The sequence below is a fragment of the Vigna angularis genome, chromosome 11 (genome assembly GCF_016808095.1).
Source record: "Vigna angularis cultivar LongXiaoDou No.4 chromosome 11, ASM1680809v1, whole genome shotgun sequence".
NCBI lineage: Eukaryota > Viridiplantae > Streptophyta > Magnoliopsida > Fabales > Fabaceae > Vigna > Vigna angularis.
Window position 1 is genome coordinate 1,550,087 of NC_068980.1, and position 19,761 is coordinate 1,569,847.

The 19,761-nt window shown below is 35.3% G+C and overlaps 4 protein-coding genes across 7 annotated transcripts; all 4 read right to left on the reverse strand.

The window, feature by feature from the left end:
- Nucleotides 1–358: 358 nt before the first annotated feature.
- On the reverse strand, nt 359–4,081 carry LOC108332308 (uncharacterized). The gene is made up of 4 exons (XM_017567494.2): nt 3,602–4,081; nt 2,071–2,515; nt 1,854–1,969; nt 359–882 (listed from the first exon to the last, which is right to left on the reverse strand). The coding sequence occupies exons 1-4, from the start codon at nt 4,017–4,019 to the stop codon at nt 467–469; spliced, it is 1,395 nt and encodes a 464-aa protein (XP_017422983.1). The 5' UTR covers nt 4,020–4,081; the 3' UTR covers nt 359–466.
- Nucleotides 4,082–6,581: 2,500 nt separating this feature from the next.
- On the reverse strand, nt 6,582–8,763 carry LOC108333617 (protein JINGUBANG). Its single transcript, XM_017569088.2, has 2 exons — nt 7,593–8,763; nt 6,582–7,350 (listed from the first exon to the last, which is right to left on the reverse strand). Exons 1-2 carry the CDS (start codon nt 8,181–8,183, stop codon nt 6,862–6,864), a joined length of 1,080 nt encoding a protein of 359 aa, XP_017424577.1. The 5' UTR covers nt 8,184–8,763; the 3' UTR covers nt 6,582–6,861.
- A 1,522-nt stretch (nt 8,764–10,285) lies between these two features.
- Nucleotides 10,286–12,939, reverse strand: LOC108333559 (putative ALA-interacting subunit 4). 3 transcript variants are annotated; one of them, XM_017569022.2, is made up of 8 exons: nt 12,668–12,939; nt 12,256–12,314; nt 12,095–12,169; nt 11,876–11,992; nt 11,645–11,715; nt 11,153–11,453; nt 10,766–11,055; nt 10,287–10,635 (listed from the first exon to the last, which is right to left on the reverse strand). In XM_017569022.2, the coding sequence occupies exons 1-8, from the start codon at nt 12,720–12,722 to the stop codon at nt 10,575–10,577; spliced, it is 1,029 nt and encodes a 342-aa protein (XP_017424511.1). In that variant the 5' UTR covers nt 12,723–12,939; the 3' UTR covers nt 10,287–10,574. The 3 variants fall into 3 exon arrangements, with proteins under 3 accessions (XP_052726418.1, XP_017424512.2, XP_017424511.1); XM_052870458.1 differs by lacking the exons at nt 12,095–12,169; nt 12,256–12,314; nt 12,668–12,939 and having other exon boundaries at nt 10,286–10,635; nt 11,645–11,722; XM_017569023.2 differs by lacking the exons at nt 12,095–12,169; nt 12,256–12,314; nt 12,668–12,939 and having other exon boundaries at nt 10,286–10,635; nt 11,645–11,734; nt 11,876–11,987.
- Nucleotides 12,940–13,640: 701 nt separating this feature from the next.
- LOC108334334 (tRNase Z TRZ3, mitochondrial) lies at nt 13,641–18,860 on the reverse strand. Of its 2 annotated transcripts, XR_008246056.1 has the most exons (13): nt 18,480–18,860; nt 18,295–18,384; nt 18,148–18,192; nt 18,018–18,072; nt 17,786–17,829; nt 17,234–17,704; nt 16,792–17,057; nt 16,557–16,701; nt 16,413–16,463; nt 15,436–15,839; nt 14,913–15,360; nt 14,706–14,827; nt 14,022–14,161 (listed from the first exon to the last, which is right to left on the reverse strand). XR_008246056.1 is itself a non-coding variant. In XM_017570113.2 (12 exons), the coding sequence occupies exons 1-12, from the start codon at nt 18,783–18,785 to the stop codon at nt 13,844–13,846; spliced, it is 2,850 nt and encodes a 949-aa protein (XP_017425602.1). In that variant the 5' UTR covers nt 18,786–18,859; the 3' UTR covers nt 13,641–13,843. The 2 variants fall into 2 exon arrangements, 1 of the variants encoding a protein (XP_017425602.1); XM_017570113.2 differs by having other exon boundaries at nt 13,641–14,161; nt 14,706–15,360; nt 18,480–18,859.
- Nucleotides 18,861–19,761: the final 901 nt, after the last annotated feature.

A 19,761-nucleotide genomic window follows, 5' to 3' on the forward strand; every position in this document is an offset into this window, starting at 1 on the left:
GAGCAAAGGAAGACAAAACATACGTCAAACATTGGTAGTTTGACGATGGAATGTGTGGTGGTTGAAAAATAGATAGTGACTAGTTCAAAACACGATTAGAGATGCATTCGTGTCGGAATAGTGCCACACAATTTCAAAAAGGCGTTTGTGCTTCTTAGGTTTTTACTATGAAATTTGGATCTAAATCAAACTACAAAGATAGATTTACTCATCATGACGGCCTAGAAACTGGTAACATAAGTTCAGACCAATGAGAACAATGGTAACAAAGTTACGTGAACAAGTGACAACCAAATTAGAAAGAATTCATCATTGAGTAAGGATAACTTTAATTTCAAAAGTAAACGGCCAAGAAGAATTAATAAAACTACATCTTATGCCAAATCAGGCAGAAGAATCTATTCATGCATAATACAGGTACAAAACTTCCTTCACTATATCATATCCTTGTCTAAACAGCTCTAAATTATTGTTCAGATATCTTTAAATAAACCATCTGAGTGTATCCATTAAATACAGATTTGTCAAGGTTGGCCAAACCTAGCCTTTGGAACAAGCCATACCGACCATCTTCAACAATAGGAGGGGGTGTACGAGCAGGATCATATCTGGTTTGATGGGTGAGAGAAGGACCAGCAACTGGAGGTAGCTCCCAGTAAACATCAAGAATAGATTCAACATACCGGCTATTCTGGAAATGTTGTGCATAAGATATTGGCTTATTACTATGATTAAAATTATCCCGCATATAGCCTCTAACTCCCCACCATGCTTCATCTGGCCCACACAGTTCTTCTATATCAACTGCTTTCTCCCATAGTTTCTTCCTTCTTGACCTGATCCTAGCTTCATCACTGTCTATAAAGCAACTGTGCCCCCCACCTAAGATCAAAAGGAGAAAAATAAAGTGAATTTCTATATATGGATCAAGGTATTGCTTACCAGATACTGCTCCTAATGCTAATTGAATAATGAATTAAAATTTTAAAATAGAGAAAATTAGTTCCACACCACTTAAAGAATATTCGACAGGTATCTGAAACCTGTAAAGCATCGGTACTAAAATGTTTCACGTATTTGTATTCGATATCATACTCTAGGATATTTCAGCCATACATATCATACTCTAGGATATTTCAGCCATACATATCATACGTGTTGGTGAAGTATCCACACTTTTAAAGCATTTATATACAATAAAACTATAAGAAACATATAAATATATAGAAACTTCTCTCTTCATAAACCGAGGGAAACTGATCTCTTCATGAATCACTTTTAAAATGTAATGAGATTTGATAGTGTTATATATAAAAATAAAAGAAAGTAATTTACCATGACAACGATTTACATTTATTTATTTATTTCAGCAATGCCTAAGAAATGGTTTTTAGTTTGGATTTGAATAATTGCAATTGTACATTTATTATGTTTTATGATTTTGTTTTACACCAACCAAATACTTTCCAACTAGATGGTGCCCTTATTAAAGCAACAATGCAAAATTTTTGTAACTAAAACCATAAATTGAGAAAGTTTTTAGCATAGAATAAATCACTTTTCTAGGAATAACTCGGATGCAATTCCACATTTTCTGCTGCTTTCTCAAACTGTCTAGTGTTTCTAAGCCCTCAATTTATCTAATACAACACATCTCAGTCCTTCAAGTTTAATATTTAGTTAGTCTAGCCAAAAGCCATCAATACTAAATAATTGAAACATATCAAGCCTTCACAAATATGTCAAGAGGAAATTCAACACTGATGAGTGTCTATAACTCGAGTTACGTACAGTCCTCATTGAAACAAATAAAATTAAGTATAATAATTCTAGAAATTGAGAGTTGACATTACCTCTTATATAAGATTGATCACATATCTGTCTTAATGAATAATGATCACCAGTACCAGTGTCATAGTTATCCTCAAAGACAAGATGATGGAACCCAGCTTTCAAAGCTTGTTCAACTCTGCTCAGGACATATATAAAATATAATAGAACTAATCAATAACAGTTTCATCAGGAATCCTCAATTATAAAATTCTGCTTCTCAAAGATATTGTAAGTCACCTTTTCAATTCATTCTGATGGTCATCAAAAAATATAAGAACCCGACTAAGGTCCAAAATTCCGTGTTCTTTCAAGACTTTGGGCCAGTCAACACTCCCAAAATCCACAAAGTCCTTCCCAGCAAAATATGTGCAATTTCCGTCAACATAGGCCGGTCCCTTTTTCAGGTACTTTTCTGGATGCCTAGGCGAAAGAGAAATAATGGGTGTGTCTGGCATAGCCTGGCGCAAAACCCAAGTGGAATGTCCCTTGAAAGCACCACTCTCGATCATCAGATTTGGCTTCAGCCAGTGGGCAATAAACCAAAGCCCAAAGCTGTGGTCAAAACCCATCCCATACATGTTGTTCTTGATTGGCCGGGTTTCATATATAGGAACAAACTCTTCTAGACCCTTGAGCAAATCTTTTGATGTCCATTCCACAGTTTTACCATGTTTCGATCTGCCTTTACCAAGGATAAGCTTATAAGTATCCAACAACAATTCAATTGCGTGATTTCATGATTCCAAATACGTAAGGATGTGAAAGAAACAGCGTTAAAATTAAAAATCAAAATTTTACTCCAATTCCAGAGTGTTCAAAAGGACATGCTCATTCATTAGATATTATTTTGGCGACAAACACTTCACACATTTCCGTTACCTAATAACAATAGAATAGATCTGAATCCCCTATCCCCTACATCACGCACCTAATCCTGCTCCTCCTCCTTTTCTGTAGTCAGTATTGAATGTTGTTAATATTTCTAAGACATTAAATGCATTTACTCCTATATTTATATTTTCAATCAGGAAAATTATAGAAAGATTTCTAGGAAGCTATATTGGAGATACGACATTGACTACTGATATGTGTTTATAAGTGAATAACAACCTTCAATTCATAACTTACCTTTTGAGAGTGATTTAGGCTTAAATTTAAATTCTAAAACAGCATAGCAGTCTGTCTTAATAGTTCACATAGAGCACGTTGGGCCACCGAATATTGGGAGATCATCGTATCACTGGCAAATTGAAGTCCTCAGTGAAAGGAAGTGAGTTAGAGATCTTACAGCGATGTGGTAAAAATTGTGTATTAAATGGGCGACAAATCCAAATTCAAAGATGAAACAGTACTCAATAATACAAAGGAAACGTTTTATTGGAAATTAGAGCATTTATTTGAAACCAAAACTTTCCTTTTATTGAATTCTTAAGGATTAACTTAAGAGCAATGTTTAGCAGAATTGATAATTCAATTAAAGCACAGCTACATTACAACCTGTGAATAGCTGGCCAGTATAGCATACACTTCACCACAGGTTGGATTTCGTCAGTACTATGATAATGCCAAATCCAGAACAAAGAATTAAGGAACAACACAAGCAATTCCAGGATCCGGAACCAGAACTAGAAAATCGAACGCAGCATTTAATTATTTTATTTACTTTTTATCTTCCGCACCTCGGAACCAGGAATTACTTGCCCCCTGGATCCAGACGAAACCGAAAAAATAGCGAAGAAAGAGATCAGATCAGCGCAAAGAGACTTACAGCAGGGCACGCCGAGGGCTCCGAAATCCGCGTCGATGCCGTCGAAGTCGAAGAAGGCGGTGCTTGAGACGGGTCTGTAGGAAGAGGAGATGCAGACGAAGCCGCGAGAGGTGAAGAGGAATGAGAGGCAGAAGAAGAGGAAGAGGGAGACGACGATGCAAGGGAGGTAGAAGGAACCGGAACCGGCGATTCGGGCGAGGTAATTGGATGCTCGGGTGGTTAGGCGGAAGAAAATGTGTTGGTGCTTTTTGGTCTTTGATTCATCGGCGCCTCCGCCAGCTTCGGCGTCCCCTTCGCCGTAGGAGTTAACGCGGCGGGAGGAGAGTGTGCGCTCCAACATTGAGGGGGCGGAGAGATTCGGATAGCGGTGTGTTGGGGTGGTGCTCTGTACCTGTAACACTGGTCGAGGAGATGACATTCTTATTCTTTCTTTCTTCTTTTTCTTTTTTTTTCTTACTTATTTTAAATCAATAAATAACCTTTTCTATCTATCTAACACACCCCTCTCTTCTCTTTGTAAAAACCCGTCCTTTATTATTATCATATTATTTATTTAAAAAATAATAATAATATAGGCATAAATAATCTTATAATGACACACTTTTACATTTTTAAGTTTATTTGACACGTAACATAAGACTAAAATATTACAAAAATATAATTTTTTACACTTCTTTTAAAAAAAGTAAAAGATAAGAAAAATAGTATCAAATAAAACATTTTAGATATATTAAAAAATATTTTATTTTTATATTTCGTGCCAAAAATAAATGTAAAGGTACGTTATGATACCGTTACTCATGTGTATCTATAATCAAGTAAAGTACTTTTAAAAAATAAATAACAACACTTGTGTTATATCTATGTTATGTGATTAGAAATTATTGAAAAATAATTTTAAAAAAAATTCAAATTTTATGTCTGAGTTTCTGTAGAAAATTTTATGAAAAGGAAAAATATTCTTCTGTTTCAGAAGAACTTGTAATACAGGGATAGATTAATTTTTAATTAATTTGAATAAAAAAAATGTGGTGGAATTTGCAGGAATAGAAATAGTGAAAGCGTAGTACTTTGATTTATTCCTTATTTGATAAAGAAGGGACGAAAACGATGGTGTGCAAAGGCAAGAATACTCCTTGAAAACTCAAAAGTAATCTGCCATTAAAGGAATTCAAACCCTTATAAATTCTTCATCATCAATGCAAATAGCGTGTTCAAATTATGCCATGGTGTGTCTGGGAGCTCTGTTTGGATGCAGGCGCTCCAATTCCTTCGTAGCCTATCTTCTCTCTGCTTTGGTCTCCGTTTCAATTCTTTGCGTTTTGCGTTTGCTGTGTTACGGCCTTGCCCGGTTACTGAAAAGGTGGAGAGGTCGTAATCCAAACAGCTCCTTAGAAATGCAATCACACAACACAATTACAACGCATGTCCAATAGGTTCTTCTACCAACAAGACCTTTTCTTTCTTTCTTAATGTATTTTTCGCTCTAATCTATAGAAAAAGAGACATTGTTGTTCTTATGTTTCTAACAGAGCAAACTGACACTATGCATTTCTAAATTATGTCTTATTTTAGGCATTTTTCATCTTCTCTCTCTTCTAGCTCACGCACCAAAGTTGAAACTGTACCACGACTAGAACTACAAGCTTAACCATTAACACAGTTTTATTCTTCTCTGAGTATTCTTATTGAAATCATAATTTTTCTTTGATTAATGTTGTCGCTCGTTAATTTTAAACCATGTTATTCTTTCATCAAATTTACCTTCTCTTTTTAAGAAAAAGTGTCTCTATCAATCTGATTTTCTGTGCTACTTTTAATTATTTGATTCCACGTATGTACTTACCGATCACTTCTCTGTTGTTATTACATCATAAAACCTATTTTTTTCAATAAACAAAAAATAAATATGCTGCAATACTCAAATATTGGATTGATATTAGTTCTCAATATATGTTAGGGATACAACAAAAAGAAGTAAATGCTTCTGTTTTATTCTTTTGAATGATGGGTTGTGAGGAATATTTTTGTTCAGAAAAGACTGGTAAAAATGAAGTAAAGGAATTTTGATACATAAAAATGGCATGCAAAAAAGCATCACAATCGTGAAAGGAATTCCAACTGGAATATATATAGCACCTCACGAAAGAATGCATAATTTTTTTTAGAAATAATACCATCACACACTTTATATTCATTTCATACCTAACACAAAGGGTTATAAAAATATAAAATTTTGTACTTCAAAAAAAAGTAAATAAAGTAATGTCGTATAATTGTAAAAAAAAATGTAAGTGTGTCAAAGAATATTTTTTTTTTCTTTCTGTATTGTTTCGGTATATAGAATTAAGAATCACATCTTAATACTTTAGGTCATTTTTTTTATTTTGGATGGTCTTTCTTTCCACGATATCTTATTAAGTCTGTTTTCTTTAAAGTCGAACTTAATTCAATTTTTAGTTATATCAATTAGTTATCACGTTTAAATCTTAAATATTCAATAAATATAATTACATATTTTATTATTTTATTTTTATATTTATAGATTTTGAAATAAACCTTCTTATTAAAACTCATCGGTTCCAACCTAATATTTTATAAGCTAAACATTGTTAATTAAACTGAGTGTAATATCCTCAGTGTGTGTGAGATATCAAACGATTATTAACACTGATGAGCGATCGTTCTACACTGTTTAGGAGATTTTAGGAGATTAACCTACCGGATTGCGTTGACTGGTGAATCTATACGGTACACTTTCAAAATTCATTGTCTATATGGTACACTTTCAAAATTTAAGAAACTTGATTGTAAATTCAAAAATTTAAAAATAATATTGGCAGAGTAAGATTTAGTAAGTTCTAATTATATATATCTATGATTTTAAGATATTGAATAACCTAACGACTGTACAAAAATTTGAAACTAACAGTTACGTTGTGTGAAGCTTGAAGAATGCAAAGAAAGAAGAGTAGAAAGGTAAAAAAGAAAAAGAGTGATAGTAATATTGATCAAAGATGCTTGTAGAGTTCAAAATACTTGGTGGGAGCCCCGGGTGGCGATGAACAGTGATTATTAAGAGTCTTATGAGTAACACGCCAGACCTTGAGGACCCCATCAAGGCTACCAGTGCAAATGGTGCAACTATCTTGGTTATCTTCCACCAATCTTCCTCCCATGAATGCTGTCACACACCTAATTGGTCCTCTGTGACCCACCAGAACTGCCAGACACGTGTGTTGCCCATCTGCTTCTCTTCCTCAAACCCTGCTCGTCGAGTCAGCTGACCCACTTACCACATATTTGCCCACACTCGCCAGACACATCACTGCATGTGTGTGCCCTTGGATCGACCCTCCGTATTGTAACTGTCCTGCAAACCAACCCTTTAGCCAGTAGTGTATGTAGCCATCGGTGCACCCACCATACAATATTCCGGCATCTGGGGTCAGTGTCAGGGCCTTCACGGGTGAGTACTTGGCGTGCAAGGTTACCGTCAGAGAATGAGGCTGGTCATGGCTGCAAAAGTTTCTACGCCAAACTCTCACCGTGGCATCATCCGAGGCTGTGTATAGGACCCCATCATCAGCCACGATCATGGCGTTTATCGGTTCAGGGTGGGCCTTTATGGTCTCTATGCACTTCAGGTCTGAGATTCGCCACACTTTCACCGTTTTGTCCAGTGAAGCAGTGTATAGAATGTCCTCCGCCGTGTTGATTGCCATTGACGTGATTATCCCCTTGTGCATCTGTTAAGCCAAATAATCAACAAAGGTTTATCCTTTTTCCGATAACTAGTTTGCAGGGAAAAGATAATCATAAGAAATTCGTATGTAAATACTTGTTGTTAGGAGTCACTAAGATAAGGCCATATTTAAACAGCATTTTTAATGTATACCAGAGGCGGTTGATGAGATGGTGTAGATAGGATAGAAGGAGAAGCACGTGGGGGCACATAAAACACTGACAAACGTAGCAGATATATACTTACTGTCTTGTCTTTGCCGGCGATGTAGCTGCGGACATAGCCGAGTGCCTTAGGGATGGTAGCCAATCGGACATGCTTGAGAACCTTATCCCAAGTTCTTCTCCACACCCTTATCTTGCCATCACCATAGGCTGCATAGACGGTGTCATTGGAGACTTCGAGAGCGACCACCCTGCAAGCCTTGGTCCGGAGTTGGCCGCATTCGGTGAACTCAGGGAGCTTCCAAACTCTGAGAAAGTTGGAGTCAGAGCCAGTGTAGACCAAGCCGTTCGAGGAGAAGGCGATGGAGAGGATCTGGCCATCGTTTCTGAGGACAGAAGAGGCACAATGGTAAGTGGTTTGAGGGTCAGAATCAGAGAGTTTAGTAGGAGAAGGAGGAGAGAAGTGATGATGGGGATGAAAAGGAGATGAAATAGGAGAGTTTTGAAGGCTGCGAGAAAGAGTAGGGCAAGAGAGGCGTGGTGGGGAGTTAGGAATGTTTGAGAAAGGTGTTTCTTTTGTAGAATGGCTTCTCGAGAAGTTGTTCTGAGGAGTTGTGGGTGTTGATCTAAAAGCAAAGGATGCGTTTGGATGGGGTGAGTTGGAGTCATCCATTGATCGATGAGGTAAATGATCATTGATCTTCTCTTGCTCTCGACCAAAAGAAAGATCGTGGTGGCTTTGTGGTTATGAATTGTGAATGAAGTTGGTGTGGTGTGAAGACTGATTGGAAGGTGGTAGATGTTGGCTATTACTTCGTTTATTGCAATGGTTGAAAATGGAGATTTCACATTTATGCATTAAATAACTCAGAAGCATTGGTACATTGGCAGGCCATGGACATATACTTTGTTAGATGCGGCATTACTTGCTGCTTTACTCTAACTATCAACAACTTTTATGGAGCTCGTCTTTCTTTTCTTTGCCTTTAGTTCTGCAATTTGGACTTTTATTACATCAATGCAGTTTTTATACAGATTGCTAATGGTTTTAGTCTCTTTATCCATGCTAACTTGTGAAACAATACTTTAACCAATAAAAATTGTGGCAGAGTTTTTTGGTGCAGGAAAATACCATAGCGCATAAATGGAGAGTCCTTTTAAGATTATGACATGTGAAGGAGACTGGAAAGTGCGATGGGGTGTTAAACAGATTTTTTTTATTTTGTTGGAATTTGAAGTACAAGCATGTGAATGTGATAAATAAAAGGTTTGGCACCTATTATATGGATTATATGGTTTTATTACAATCTAGAAAGTTTTATGATTAAAAAGGGTGTACAGAAATTTACAATGCAATTTTATTTGAGAAACATCTATAAATATTTTATTATATTTGATATTTTTTAAATAAGGAGATTTGATTTTTCTTTTCTAATTTTTCGTCTTTTCCTCTAACAAATTATACCAGAGTTAGGTTTGATATTTGATATTTTTCATCTTTTCCTCTATCAATATTTGATTGTATTTGATATTTTTATGTGAGGAAATTTAAGTTTTTTTTACCTTCTTCCTCAGACGTATGGAAGAAGAATAATATACAGTGATTTGAAGGAAATTAAGAGAGAAGGACATATGCTTTTTCTACTCCAAGTTTTTTTGGTGAGTCATCTCACCTATGACATTAATTAGATGTTGTATTGTAGGAATTCCTTGAAGCTCCCATCATAAAATGGCTCACCAAACCCTCTGGAATTTGACATCATAATTCTCACTTAAATTTGGTTAGGCAATTGCTGAGGAAAAGAACAAATAAATGTGCAGAAACACAAATAGATGGCAGTGGTTACAGAAAAATTCACCAACTGCCACTGACATCATATTCACCACAACACAGAGTATATATCATCATTAGCCTCCAACTTTAACCAGCTAACTGTGGCTCAGTATTGATCATGAAAAATGTTTTTGTTTTCTCTGTTGTACTATTTTTAACTGCCACTCCATCTAGCTTTTTTCTTGCAAGTTTGAAAATGGAAGTGTTAGTCAGGTGAGTTTCTTTTATGAATTGGGTCCATAGATGTTAGCCAAATGGCCTAAAATTGTTTTTCTTTTTCCAGTAACAAACTATTTATTTATTTATTTATTTTGGAAATAGCTTTATAAATTTAGATAGACCTTCTCATGAATAATTTAAGGCATTGTTAAACAACTAATCTGTCACGAGATAATACTATTATATTTATAAACATAATTAATTTATTATGAAAATTAGTTTCTATGCCAAAATATAGATTGACCATGGATTTTAAATTGTTAATAAGAAATTAAAATACTTAACTTGTTTTTGCATATTTATTCCATATTGAATAGAATAAACATTCAAACTAATTCACTGGTTATTTAATTCTCACAACAGTCCTTCTGCTAACTCATTACATATACAAAACGTAATCAATGTTTTACAAAAACTTAACCGTAGTCCTTATTTATAAAAAGTACATCTACTATTAAGGCCCGTGCTTACCTCGTTACTCAAATCTAGAGTACCTGTAACCCTGTTTTCTAACAGAAGTATGAACAGAGCTGTTACTATATGGGTACACCCGACCCGCCCGGTAAGGCACGACAGCTAACCAAGTCCACTGGACCAAAGGGTCGGGTTACATAAAATGATTTCAATGTCGTTTGGTCACGATAATAGTTTGACTGCAATCAATACGGTAACGACTATTGATGATGGGTTAAGACATATATTAATGACCATTAAATGATAAATTAATTGGCTAGATTCTTATAAACTCTACAAATAGAGATTTAATTTTGTGGTAATGTTTACGCTTTCATAATCACATTACTTTAGACATCCAGAGTAAAATTCTAACGTGTATTCTGTAGATGACTCCCTCAAACCGATCAGTCACCCCGAGAGAGTTGAGTAGGAGTCATCTTCATGAGAAACAAGAGCCAAAATATAAAACAAAGAGAAACGTTTATATACACTCTGACTTTCTAGTTGGTAAAGTAACCAAGACCAAACAAAGAGTGAAAGATGAATCATGGCTTGTCATTTGATCATACCCCCTGGATTTTTGTTCCAAGACAAATAAGATGGATCCCCAAGAGGCCTGCAATTAACATCACCAAAAATTTCAGTTTGAAATTACAAGTTTGTGGTGTAATGGGAAACTGCCTCTGCAAAATCATGATCTTTGCACATAACTGAAAAAAGGGTAGATCCATATGATATGATATTACCTTGGCTTGATGACATAGAGAAGTATGAAGGCTATAGTGAAGAACAAGGAGAGACTACCAATGAAAAGGTATGCTGTCCCTACAAAGGGATTTCTTCCTCCCATAAGAGTTGCGGTTGAGAGAACCAGCTTCTTTGTCCCTCCAAACATGTACGTGTTATAGTTGTTTTCTATGACTATTTCTATCTCATCCTTCGCTTCAAGATCAACCTCTATCTTCCCATAGAGTTTTCTGAATGTGGGTAGTGCAGCCGTTCGCATCCAAACTATGAGATCCTCTTGCTGCCTCAACTATGCATGCAAGCCATAACACAACACAAAGGTTAAAGAAAAGGCAAAAGGCAAAGCAAGGTAACAATAGTTAAAAGGAATAAATATATGCGTTTACTGGTAGACTCTCATTGAGGTGTCCACCTCCAATCAAATCTCGCCTCTGAAAGTTTTTTGGATAAACATCAGAGCCAAATCTGAACCTTCGGTCACTCCCCCATGCAATGTCCTTTCTGTTCACCGTCAAGTTCTTGTTTTTGGATACAAATTCGTATGTGTCATTGAAGATGCTCCATGCAATGAGGCCGCAGGGAACAATTGGCTGTTTTTCCTTCGTCATGTCTTCAGGATAACAGTTCAATGTTTCCCCCTCTTCTGCCTTGCTCCACAGTTGCTTGTCGTTTCTACTCTTCATATATCTTCAACAACCACCCAAAAACCATGTCATCTTATGGATAAAGAACATGTTAATAGCTTTCCATGCTAAGAGTTCTTGCTAATTTGAACAGTCACTGATACGATTTTATAGCAGTATCAATTATGCCGAAATATGGCCTTATATGAATTTTTTATACGGAAGATGAATCTTCTGCAAAATGTAGATACAAACCTGCGATGGTTCTGATAGTAATTGTCGAGCTGATAATAGATATAAACAGGAGCTTCCATTCTATGCTCAACCTGTAAACTTGCAAAAAAACTGTTTTCAAACAAGTATCAAACGAGGAACTGTAGTTAAGAAAATAGTGAAGGAAAAGAAAAAAGTCTCTGGTGCCAAATAGGTTGGAGAAATTTGTTTAACAAAATTGAACATGTTTTCTTACAGAGGAAGTGTACTCACAGTCCATTTGGTGACGCAGGTCTTGTTGGTGGTATGGCTTTGAATATATGCCATTGGATCGTTGACATGTGAGCTAGGAAGGCAACTCTCATCATATTGTATTACAATTTCCTCCACCTGCATGCATCAGCATTTCTTCATTTATCAATGAAACATTCAGCTTCAGCACCAAATCCATTTCACGCTATGTAAGTATGTTATATGTATACGAGATGTTACACTCTCTGATGAAAACACAGTTGCAAGACCAATAGGGATGAATATGACTCCAACGGCAAAAAGTGTGGCAATAACCTGAGAAAGCAAAGATAAACTAGCCAATCAATTGTTAGAAGAACATTTGCAAAAACAGTGAGACAAGTTTGCGTTGAACGCCGTACCCATCCCGGTGTTAAAATTGGTTTCCATTCTGGAAGTTCTTGCTGTGAGAATTCCGTATCTACAAGAAACCAAAACTAAGATCATATTATGAGCGATAATAAATGCAAACACAACTTTGTCCATGAAATTCAAGTCCTCCATATTTTGGTGCAAACTTGGCATTTGAGCAATTGGCCTTACAATTTACAAATAACTGAACAAAGCATTGAAAAATGTTTCAAACTCCAAACAAACCATCGTAACAAAGGCATGGGCAGTTTAATGAGAGTAAAAAATTGTTACTTTTTTTATTTGTTGAATGTACTATTGTTTGAAGCTGCCCGTGAAATTTACATAAACTTGGTTAACACGGAATACAAAGAAATTAAAAGTCGCATTTATATATGTAACCGAAAGCAAGTAAGAACACACATATGGGTTTCTTGGAAGAACTGTGGGAAGTGGTAGCGTCGTCTTCATCGGACATATCGCTGGTTGTTGAGACGGACTAAACGAGGGGATGTGAAAAAAATTACAGAGCGAGAGAGACAGAGACAAAAACAGTAACTGTAATGTGGTTGTGGTTAAGATTTGGAGAGAAAGCGGTTGGGGCGGACCACAGAATCAGATTAACGTTGTTGATTGGGACCATTTCACCACCGTAACTAGCGTTCGCCCCGCCTTATTCGTCTACTCAAAATGAATTTCATTTTCCACTTTCACCATACTATAATGAGAAGGGAAAAAAAAATTAACAACCACTTTTTTTTTTCACGAACATTTAATTATTTGACAATATTTTTTTAATAATAAAACGTTTAACTAAAACGTAAATTAAATTATTTAATAAAAAATTATTAACATATCGAAACCCTACTAGATAAAGGATGGAGTACTTTTTTTTTACTAGTAATAACATATATCTATGGAATATAATTTTTTTAAACTTTTTACTCAATTGATACCATTAATTATCCATTAATTTTAGAGTTTTAACCTCTCATGTTGTATGTATACTTTTCTCCATATACAAAAGAAATATGGGGATAAATAATTTTTTTTTCAATAAGAATTTAACTGTTTGAAACCGTTTTTGGTATGAGAATACATACTAACTAAAACTTTAATTTTAATAATTCACAAACTTAAGTTTTGATTTTATTTTTCAATTTAGTTTTAAAAGTGAGTGTTTATTTATTTATTTAGGTTTGTGAGTTCTTAAGAACCAATATCTTATTGAGTTAAAATCATAAGGGTTCCTGAATGAAAAGCACATGGACGTATCTGTTAATGGTGTAAACAAAATACAAAAAAAGGTAATAAAATGAATAAATAAATATAAAAAATAATCAAGCTAAACATGTGCGAGAGAGACGGGACGAGATGACTTTGTTTTTGCCAGAACTAAAGAGGAACAAATTTTGTTAAATACAATGCTAAATGAACTTCCACAAATAATTTTGTCAATGGCACATGCCTGAACAAATTATTAGAAGGCATTCAGACCGTACTCCCTAAACAAACGCTACCATATTATTGTACGGCCTGTTATATGGGTATAATCATAATTAGAAATAAAAATAATACAACAATGAATGGGTCATTTTGTCAAGAACCTGAAGTCAAAGCCTCAATTACATCATCTGACTCGTCAACCGACATTTCATTTCTGAAAAGCAATTTCAAATATGGAAGAACCTTGGGAAGCACGGACAAATCAGCTGCATTGACACTCATCATGTCAAATGCAATACATGTTCTATGCATGTGTGCTTCATCGAACACTGGAATTTTAGGATATCTTTGGCTGAAATGAGTCAGTATGGTTCGATATGCATTAGCAGACTGTCCCATTTCTATGGCTTCGTTTGTGGTGCTGTGATTTCTTGCTATAGCCTCATCTACCATGGCATCCTCAAAAGTTGCCTGCAATTAAAATAGAAAAATTAAATGCGGCCTCACTAGTGATTGCATTACGAAAAGCCAATGTTGAAGGAAATACATTAACGTCGACGATAATATATATTATTAGGATTAAAGAATTCATTGCAGAAAGAATTGAAGTAAAAATATCATAAGACTATCACTTTCATATATAAAAGATCTAAGAAACATGTAATTTTTCGATCCAAAAAACAACTACGTAATTAAACGCAAAAGAATAAACAAGGATACAAATTCTAATGTAAGAATTAATGAGAAAGACGGTTGGTTTGGCAAAGATTTACCAAAGGGCCAAAAACTTCTAGATTTATAGCTTGTTGTGTTTATCATATTGTTGGATCAGAAATATGACTAGGATCGCTAATGTTTGAAATCGACTATAATCACCTTAGCTTTAACAAGGGAATAGTAGAACACTTAAGACAACATACTTCCTAAAGTGATCTCATTCCTCATCCTTTTATGATAATTCCAGCAAATGCTAAATAACCGTCAAAAGCTAAAACAAGATCAAGCAATTACTTGCCTCGTGTATAAGAACTGTTGCACCACGAGACGCTTCTATTAGCTCTGGGCAGGGCCTCGTGTCACCAGAATATACAATCTTCCAGCCAGGTATCACTTTTCCAACACTATTAGTCTTCTCTTCTGCTTTTAAAACAACACCAAATGCCTGAGGGCAATGTACAACGGGGAAACTAACCAAGGCCTTAAGACCAGCTTCCTGGATTACCTCCTTAAATTTCTTTAGGATAGGAGAAACTACATCTTTGTCAACAGGACTTCCTGGTCTTCTAAAAAAGCTTTGCATACGGGATCCTCTGGCAAACAAAGTTGAATCAACTTTTGATGCAATAAGGTCCCCATTGTTGTTGTTCAGAGTCTGAGAATTAACTGAATTTCCTTGGAAATCATCCTCAAAAGCATCCAATGAAGCTTCTGTAGTGTGCTTGCAGTCAAGAAACAGCAAATCTAAATCTTCAAGTCTTTGGTATGCATCTAAATATCTCTTAAGCTGTCTAGGTCCAACAACAAGAACTGGTTCGTGAGGTACCCCCTTCAGTAAATCACGGCGCAGAGCAAGAATCCTAGCCAAGCCTGTATGGTGATCAGCATGAATATGGGAGATCCAAATACACTTTAAAGTTCTCACGGCATCATCAGCACCAGTAACACCATATCTGTTTCCAAGGGATACATCAACCAATAGTTCATATCAAAAGATGAATGAATGTTAATTATATGGATAGACTTACCTTCTTTTAAGTTGTCCCAAGGTTCCTTCACCGCAATCCATGAGCAAACCTCCTCTCGAAAAAAGATTTATATATATTGAGCTAACATTTCGGTATTTTGATGGCTGGGATGAACCGGTTCCTAGAAGAACTATCTCCAAGTCATCTCTCCTTATATTTTCCAGACAAGCAGGAATACTATTTGCGCATAGCCATGGTTCTTCAATCATCATATTATGATCCACCACAGGAGTTAAGTCGTCCTTTGTCTGACTACATTCTTGCCAGAGCTGACTTACATGATTAGCTGCTTCAGAAACCTCTGGAATCTCTGACAGTAAATCATCAATGATTTCTGAGGAAGACACTGTAGTAGGAATACAAGATCTATCCAACCCAAGATGAGCATACGGACGCAAAGTAAACTGTACAGCAGAGTGGTACATCTATCAATATATAAACTTGGCAAAAGGAATAGACAAAGATCAATTAATTGAAACTATAGTCCTAACGTGACCACTGCTGACAAATGTATCTGGGGGATAATTGGTGCAGCACTATCAAGGAAAAGATGATAAGAAATCTCCTAAAGTGATTTGGTCATGTCAGAAGATTAAGAGAAGCTCCATTTAGGCAAAGTAGGTCAAATCAAAGATAACAATTAAAAAAGATCGTGAGAGTCTTCAAAAGAAACATGCTCAAATGATTACACATGAAAAATTGGAGTCTTAAGAACTTGCTTCAATATATTTGTTTTAAATTCGTGATCAGGTCCATGATGAACTAGTCTCCACTAGGACTTGACAAGAAGAATATCACTCTTATGTTCTTTCTAAGTGATGAATACAAAAATGTTGGACCACCAGAAATGTTTACTTAGAAAGTTATTTGAGCCTGTACATTAATTAGCCTATCAGACTCCAAAGGCTTTATTTTTTACTTCTTTGAGAACAAATAAGTTAACGGACAGGTGGCCAGACCACATCAATGTTTCATACCTTAAGAAGATTTTCAGCAGAAATTACTTCAGAAAGATCTGAAAAAGAACACTGCAATGGAATCAAATCAAACAATTTAGTTAGAATGGTTTATGTCTTAATTGCCTTTGTCAATCAAATTTCACCTTGTATCATGAGACAAACCTCATTTAAAGCAAGAGAGCCGAATTTTGAGCTATTATTAGGAACGGACCCACATCCTGGAGCTGGAAAGAACTGAGGACACAAGTAATTAAGTCGTGTTGCAATTCTTGCGCTAGCTTTCAAAATAGGAATCTCTACATTCTTCCTGCAAAGAGAACGAGCAACCAGGTTTAATCAGTGATAATGCAGGCAGGAGAACCACAAAAGAGACTCTCCAGAAAGACAAGCATCTTACTTTTCATGTCCAGCCATGATATGTTGTGCAGAACTGAATTTGTTCATCCATTTTTGGTAATTTGAACAACTCACAACAGATGCAGGAGTTAGATGAATTACACAATTGACAATCTTACTAGCCTGTGCTAGGTTGTCTGTTTGATCACAATAACTAGCAAGTGATTGTTCAGAAAATAATGCTTCCAAATGGGATTCTGTTGGGCAATCCACAAGAAGTACTATGGGGCCAGGAACAGAAGGACCCAGGACATCACTTGGATGAACCTATTATAGGTTGTAACAGAAAAGAAGTTACTTTACAAGGTACGGAAGCCCAACATTAAATTAAAATAAACAAATGCATTTCTTGAACAGATTGAAAGCTGTCTCAAATTCTAATTATTTTTCTAAATGTGCTTATACTCTGCTTTAGGTAAATAATGTGGAGTTTTGAGACTAACCATGATATTCTGGTGATCAGATTTCACCGAGTTTCCAAGTTGCAGTTCCCGATACTTGGGCCCAGGTTTAAGCCCAAGAGCCTTAGCTTTCTCTGGATCAAACTTTCCCTTGATTTCAGGAAGTTCACAAACGTATACCACAGACATATCACCAGGTTTTGAAGCAGGTAATTTTCTGCCATTGGGGGAATCAAGGGTATCTGGACTTTGGTCCATCCTCTTCTCTGAAGAGCTTTCAGAAGTTGTCAGACCTTCAACGAAATTTGGTTGTAGGATTATGGCTGATATTTTGACCACCTCATCGTTAATAAGAACAATGGGGTCCAAAAGCTTGCTTTGACGTGGCACAGTGGATCCATCGGTATTGAAGATAGGCCCAAAGCTTTTTGTGTGAACCATGGCAGCACTGGGAATAAAAGATCTCATGGCATCTACTAAATACTTAAGGTCTGAAGGCCCCCATATATTAAGCTACAAATTGAAAGAAACTATTTATTATAAGAAATATATATGAAGAGAATGGAAGATCAAAGGAAGCTAAATGCTACTTACGGACATCCCTTCTTCTCCAATGCCGGCCAAAGTAAGCAGTAAACCTGTGAGTTGAAAAAAAAAAAAAAAAAAAAAGCCCTCTAGTTGAATCACCAATCTTACCAGTAAAGAAGAAGCAATTTGCACGTCAAAGAAAACACTACATTATTAAAGAAAAAAAAAAGACGTGATATGCAATACACAACACGGATCATGACTAAAACCGTAAGGTTATCGACAGTCCAATACACACCTGGAAGGCCACCGGCAGTCTCAGAACAGACGCGTGAAAGAAATATGTGATCTATCTGAAGAAAGATGAACAACAGTAAGAGAAGAAACAAACTATATTTTTACGAGATGAAGCTAAAGATATAGGATACCTTTGATAACTTAATTTTATGCTCTGTGCAAAACCTTTGCAATCCCTGAATAGAAGATGGAATGTAAAACACAAGCCTCGACGCAGAGATAGAAAAGCAGATAATAATATGAAGCTGAAGAAAAGAGGAGTTATGGTTTGGAGTTACCTCTCCAGCATTGAATATAAACCTTTGATTGTCGAAGAAAAGCAGGACTGAAGGAGACGTATCCTGAGTATCCATTCCAGTCCCCAGTATCTGTGATTGAAAGCAGAGGAAAGCAAAATTGTAATTAGGCAAAATAAGTAACCGTTTTGGAAGAGGAAAGAAAATTTAGAGAGGAAGTTTAATACCTGAACATATGAGATGGTATTGATAGGGTTGAGCTTGCGAACTTTGAGTTGGAGGTTCTTCCTGGGGGCGTCGCCACTGTCTCTGCCCTCGGCCCTTCTTTTGTTGAAGCTGGATTCGTTCACTTCCATTGGTGTCGGCGTTGTGCTTTTCCTGCGGAGAGGAGGGATGTCACGGTGTCGTTTGGAGGAGGCGATAACGGTTAGGAGAGAACGGAATTGGACATTGAAGGGTTTGGAGAGAAAAAGGGGAGAGGAGGAATGACGGGGGAGAAGAAGAACGTTTCGAAACTTTGAAAGTTGGGCCATTTAACTGAAGAGGGTTTTAGACTTAGCCCTGATAAAACCCCCACTCCCACGCCACCTCTCTTTGCTCCCTTTCCTTCATTTTCCCTTTTCAACTTAATTTTTTTTCTTCTTTTATTATTATGATAAAAAATTATTATACTTATCTATATTTATATATAAAGAAATTTCTATAATTTTTTTCAATTTTATATTTTAAATAGTTTTTTAAATTAAAATCTATTAATTTTATACTTTAAGTAACTGTTTTTAAAATTTAACTATTTTTTAATATTTCACATTTTTTAAAATTTAGTATATTTTTAATTATAAAGCTATCTACAAAATAAATAAAATTTATTTATAATATAATTATAAATATTATTATTTCATGATTATAATATTAATAATAATTTTATTATTTTTTATTATCATAAAAAAATAATACACATATATTTTCAGTAGTTAAAATAATATATATATATAATGAATTGAAAATTATTTTTTATTATAAATAATTATTTGAGTTTGAAAAAATAGTTACTAAAAACCAACACTCAAGAAAATTGAGAACACCAAAAAATAAATTATCGTATAAATATATTAACAGATATAGATTATATGTTTTTTGGCCACTGTTTAAGTTAATTTTCATTAGAAGACTCAATTTTTTTACTATGAAGAGTTGTTACTACTTAATTTTTAAATTATGTATATATCTCATTACTTTACTCATAAATTTTTTTAAATTATTGATCATCCTTTTTTTTATTACTATTAAAATTTTAAGATGGGGAAATCAGATAACATAGTTCAAGTTAAATAAAATATTCAACTATCAATAAATGATGTTTTAAACACAGGACTTGTTCTATATCATACTGTGTCTTGCTTTACTCAGTCAACCTGGCATATATGAATTAGATGATGTAAGGACCATGCATATTTAAAAAAAAGAAGAAGAAGAAAGTGGTGGGGCAAAGGGAGGCACGTTCCTGGA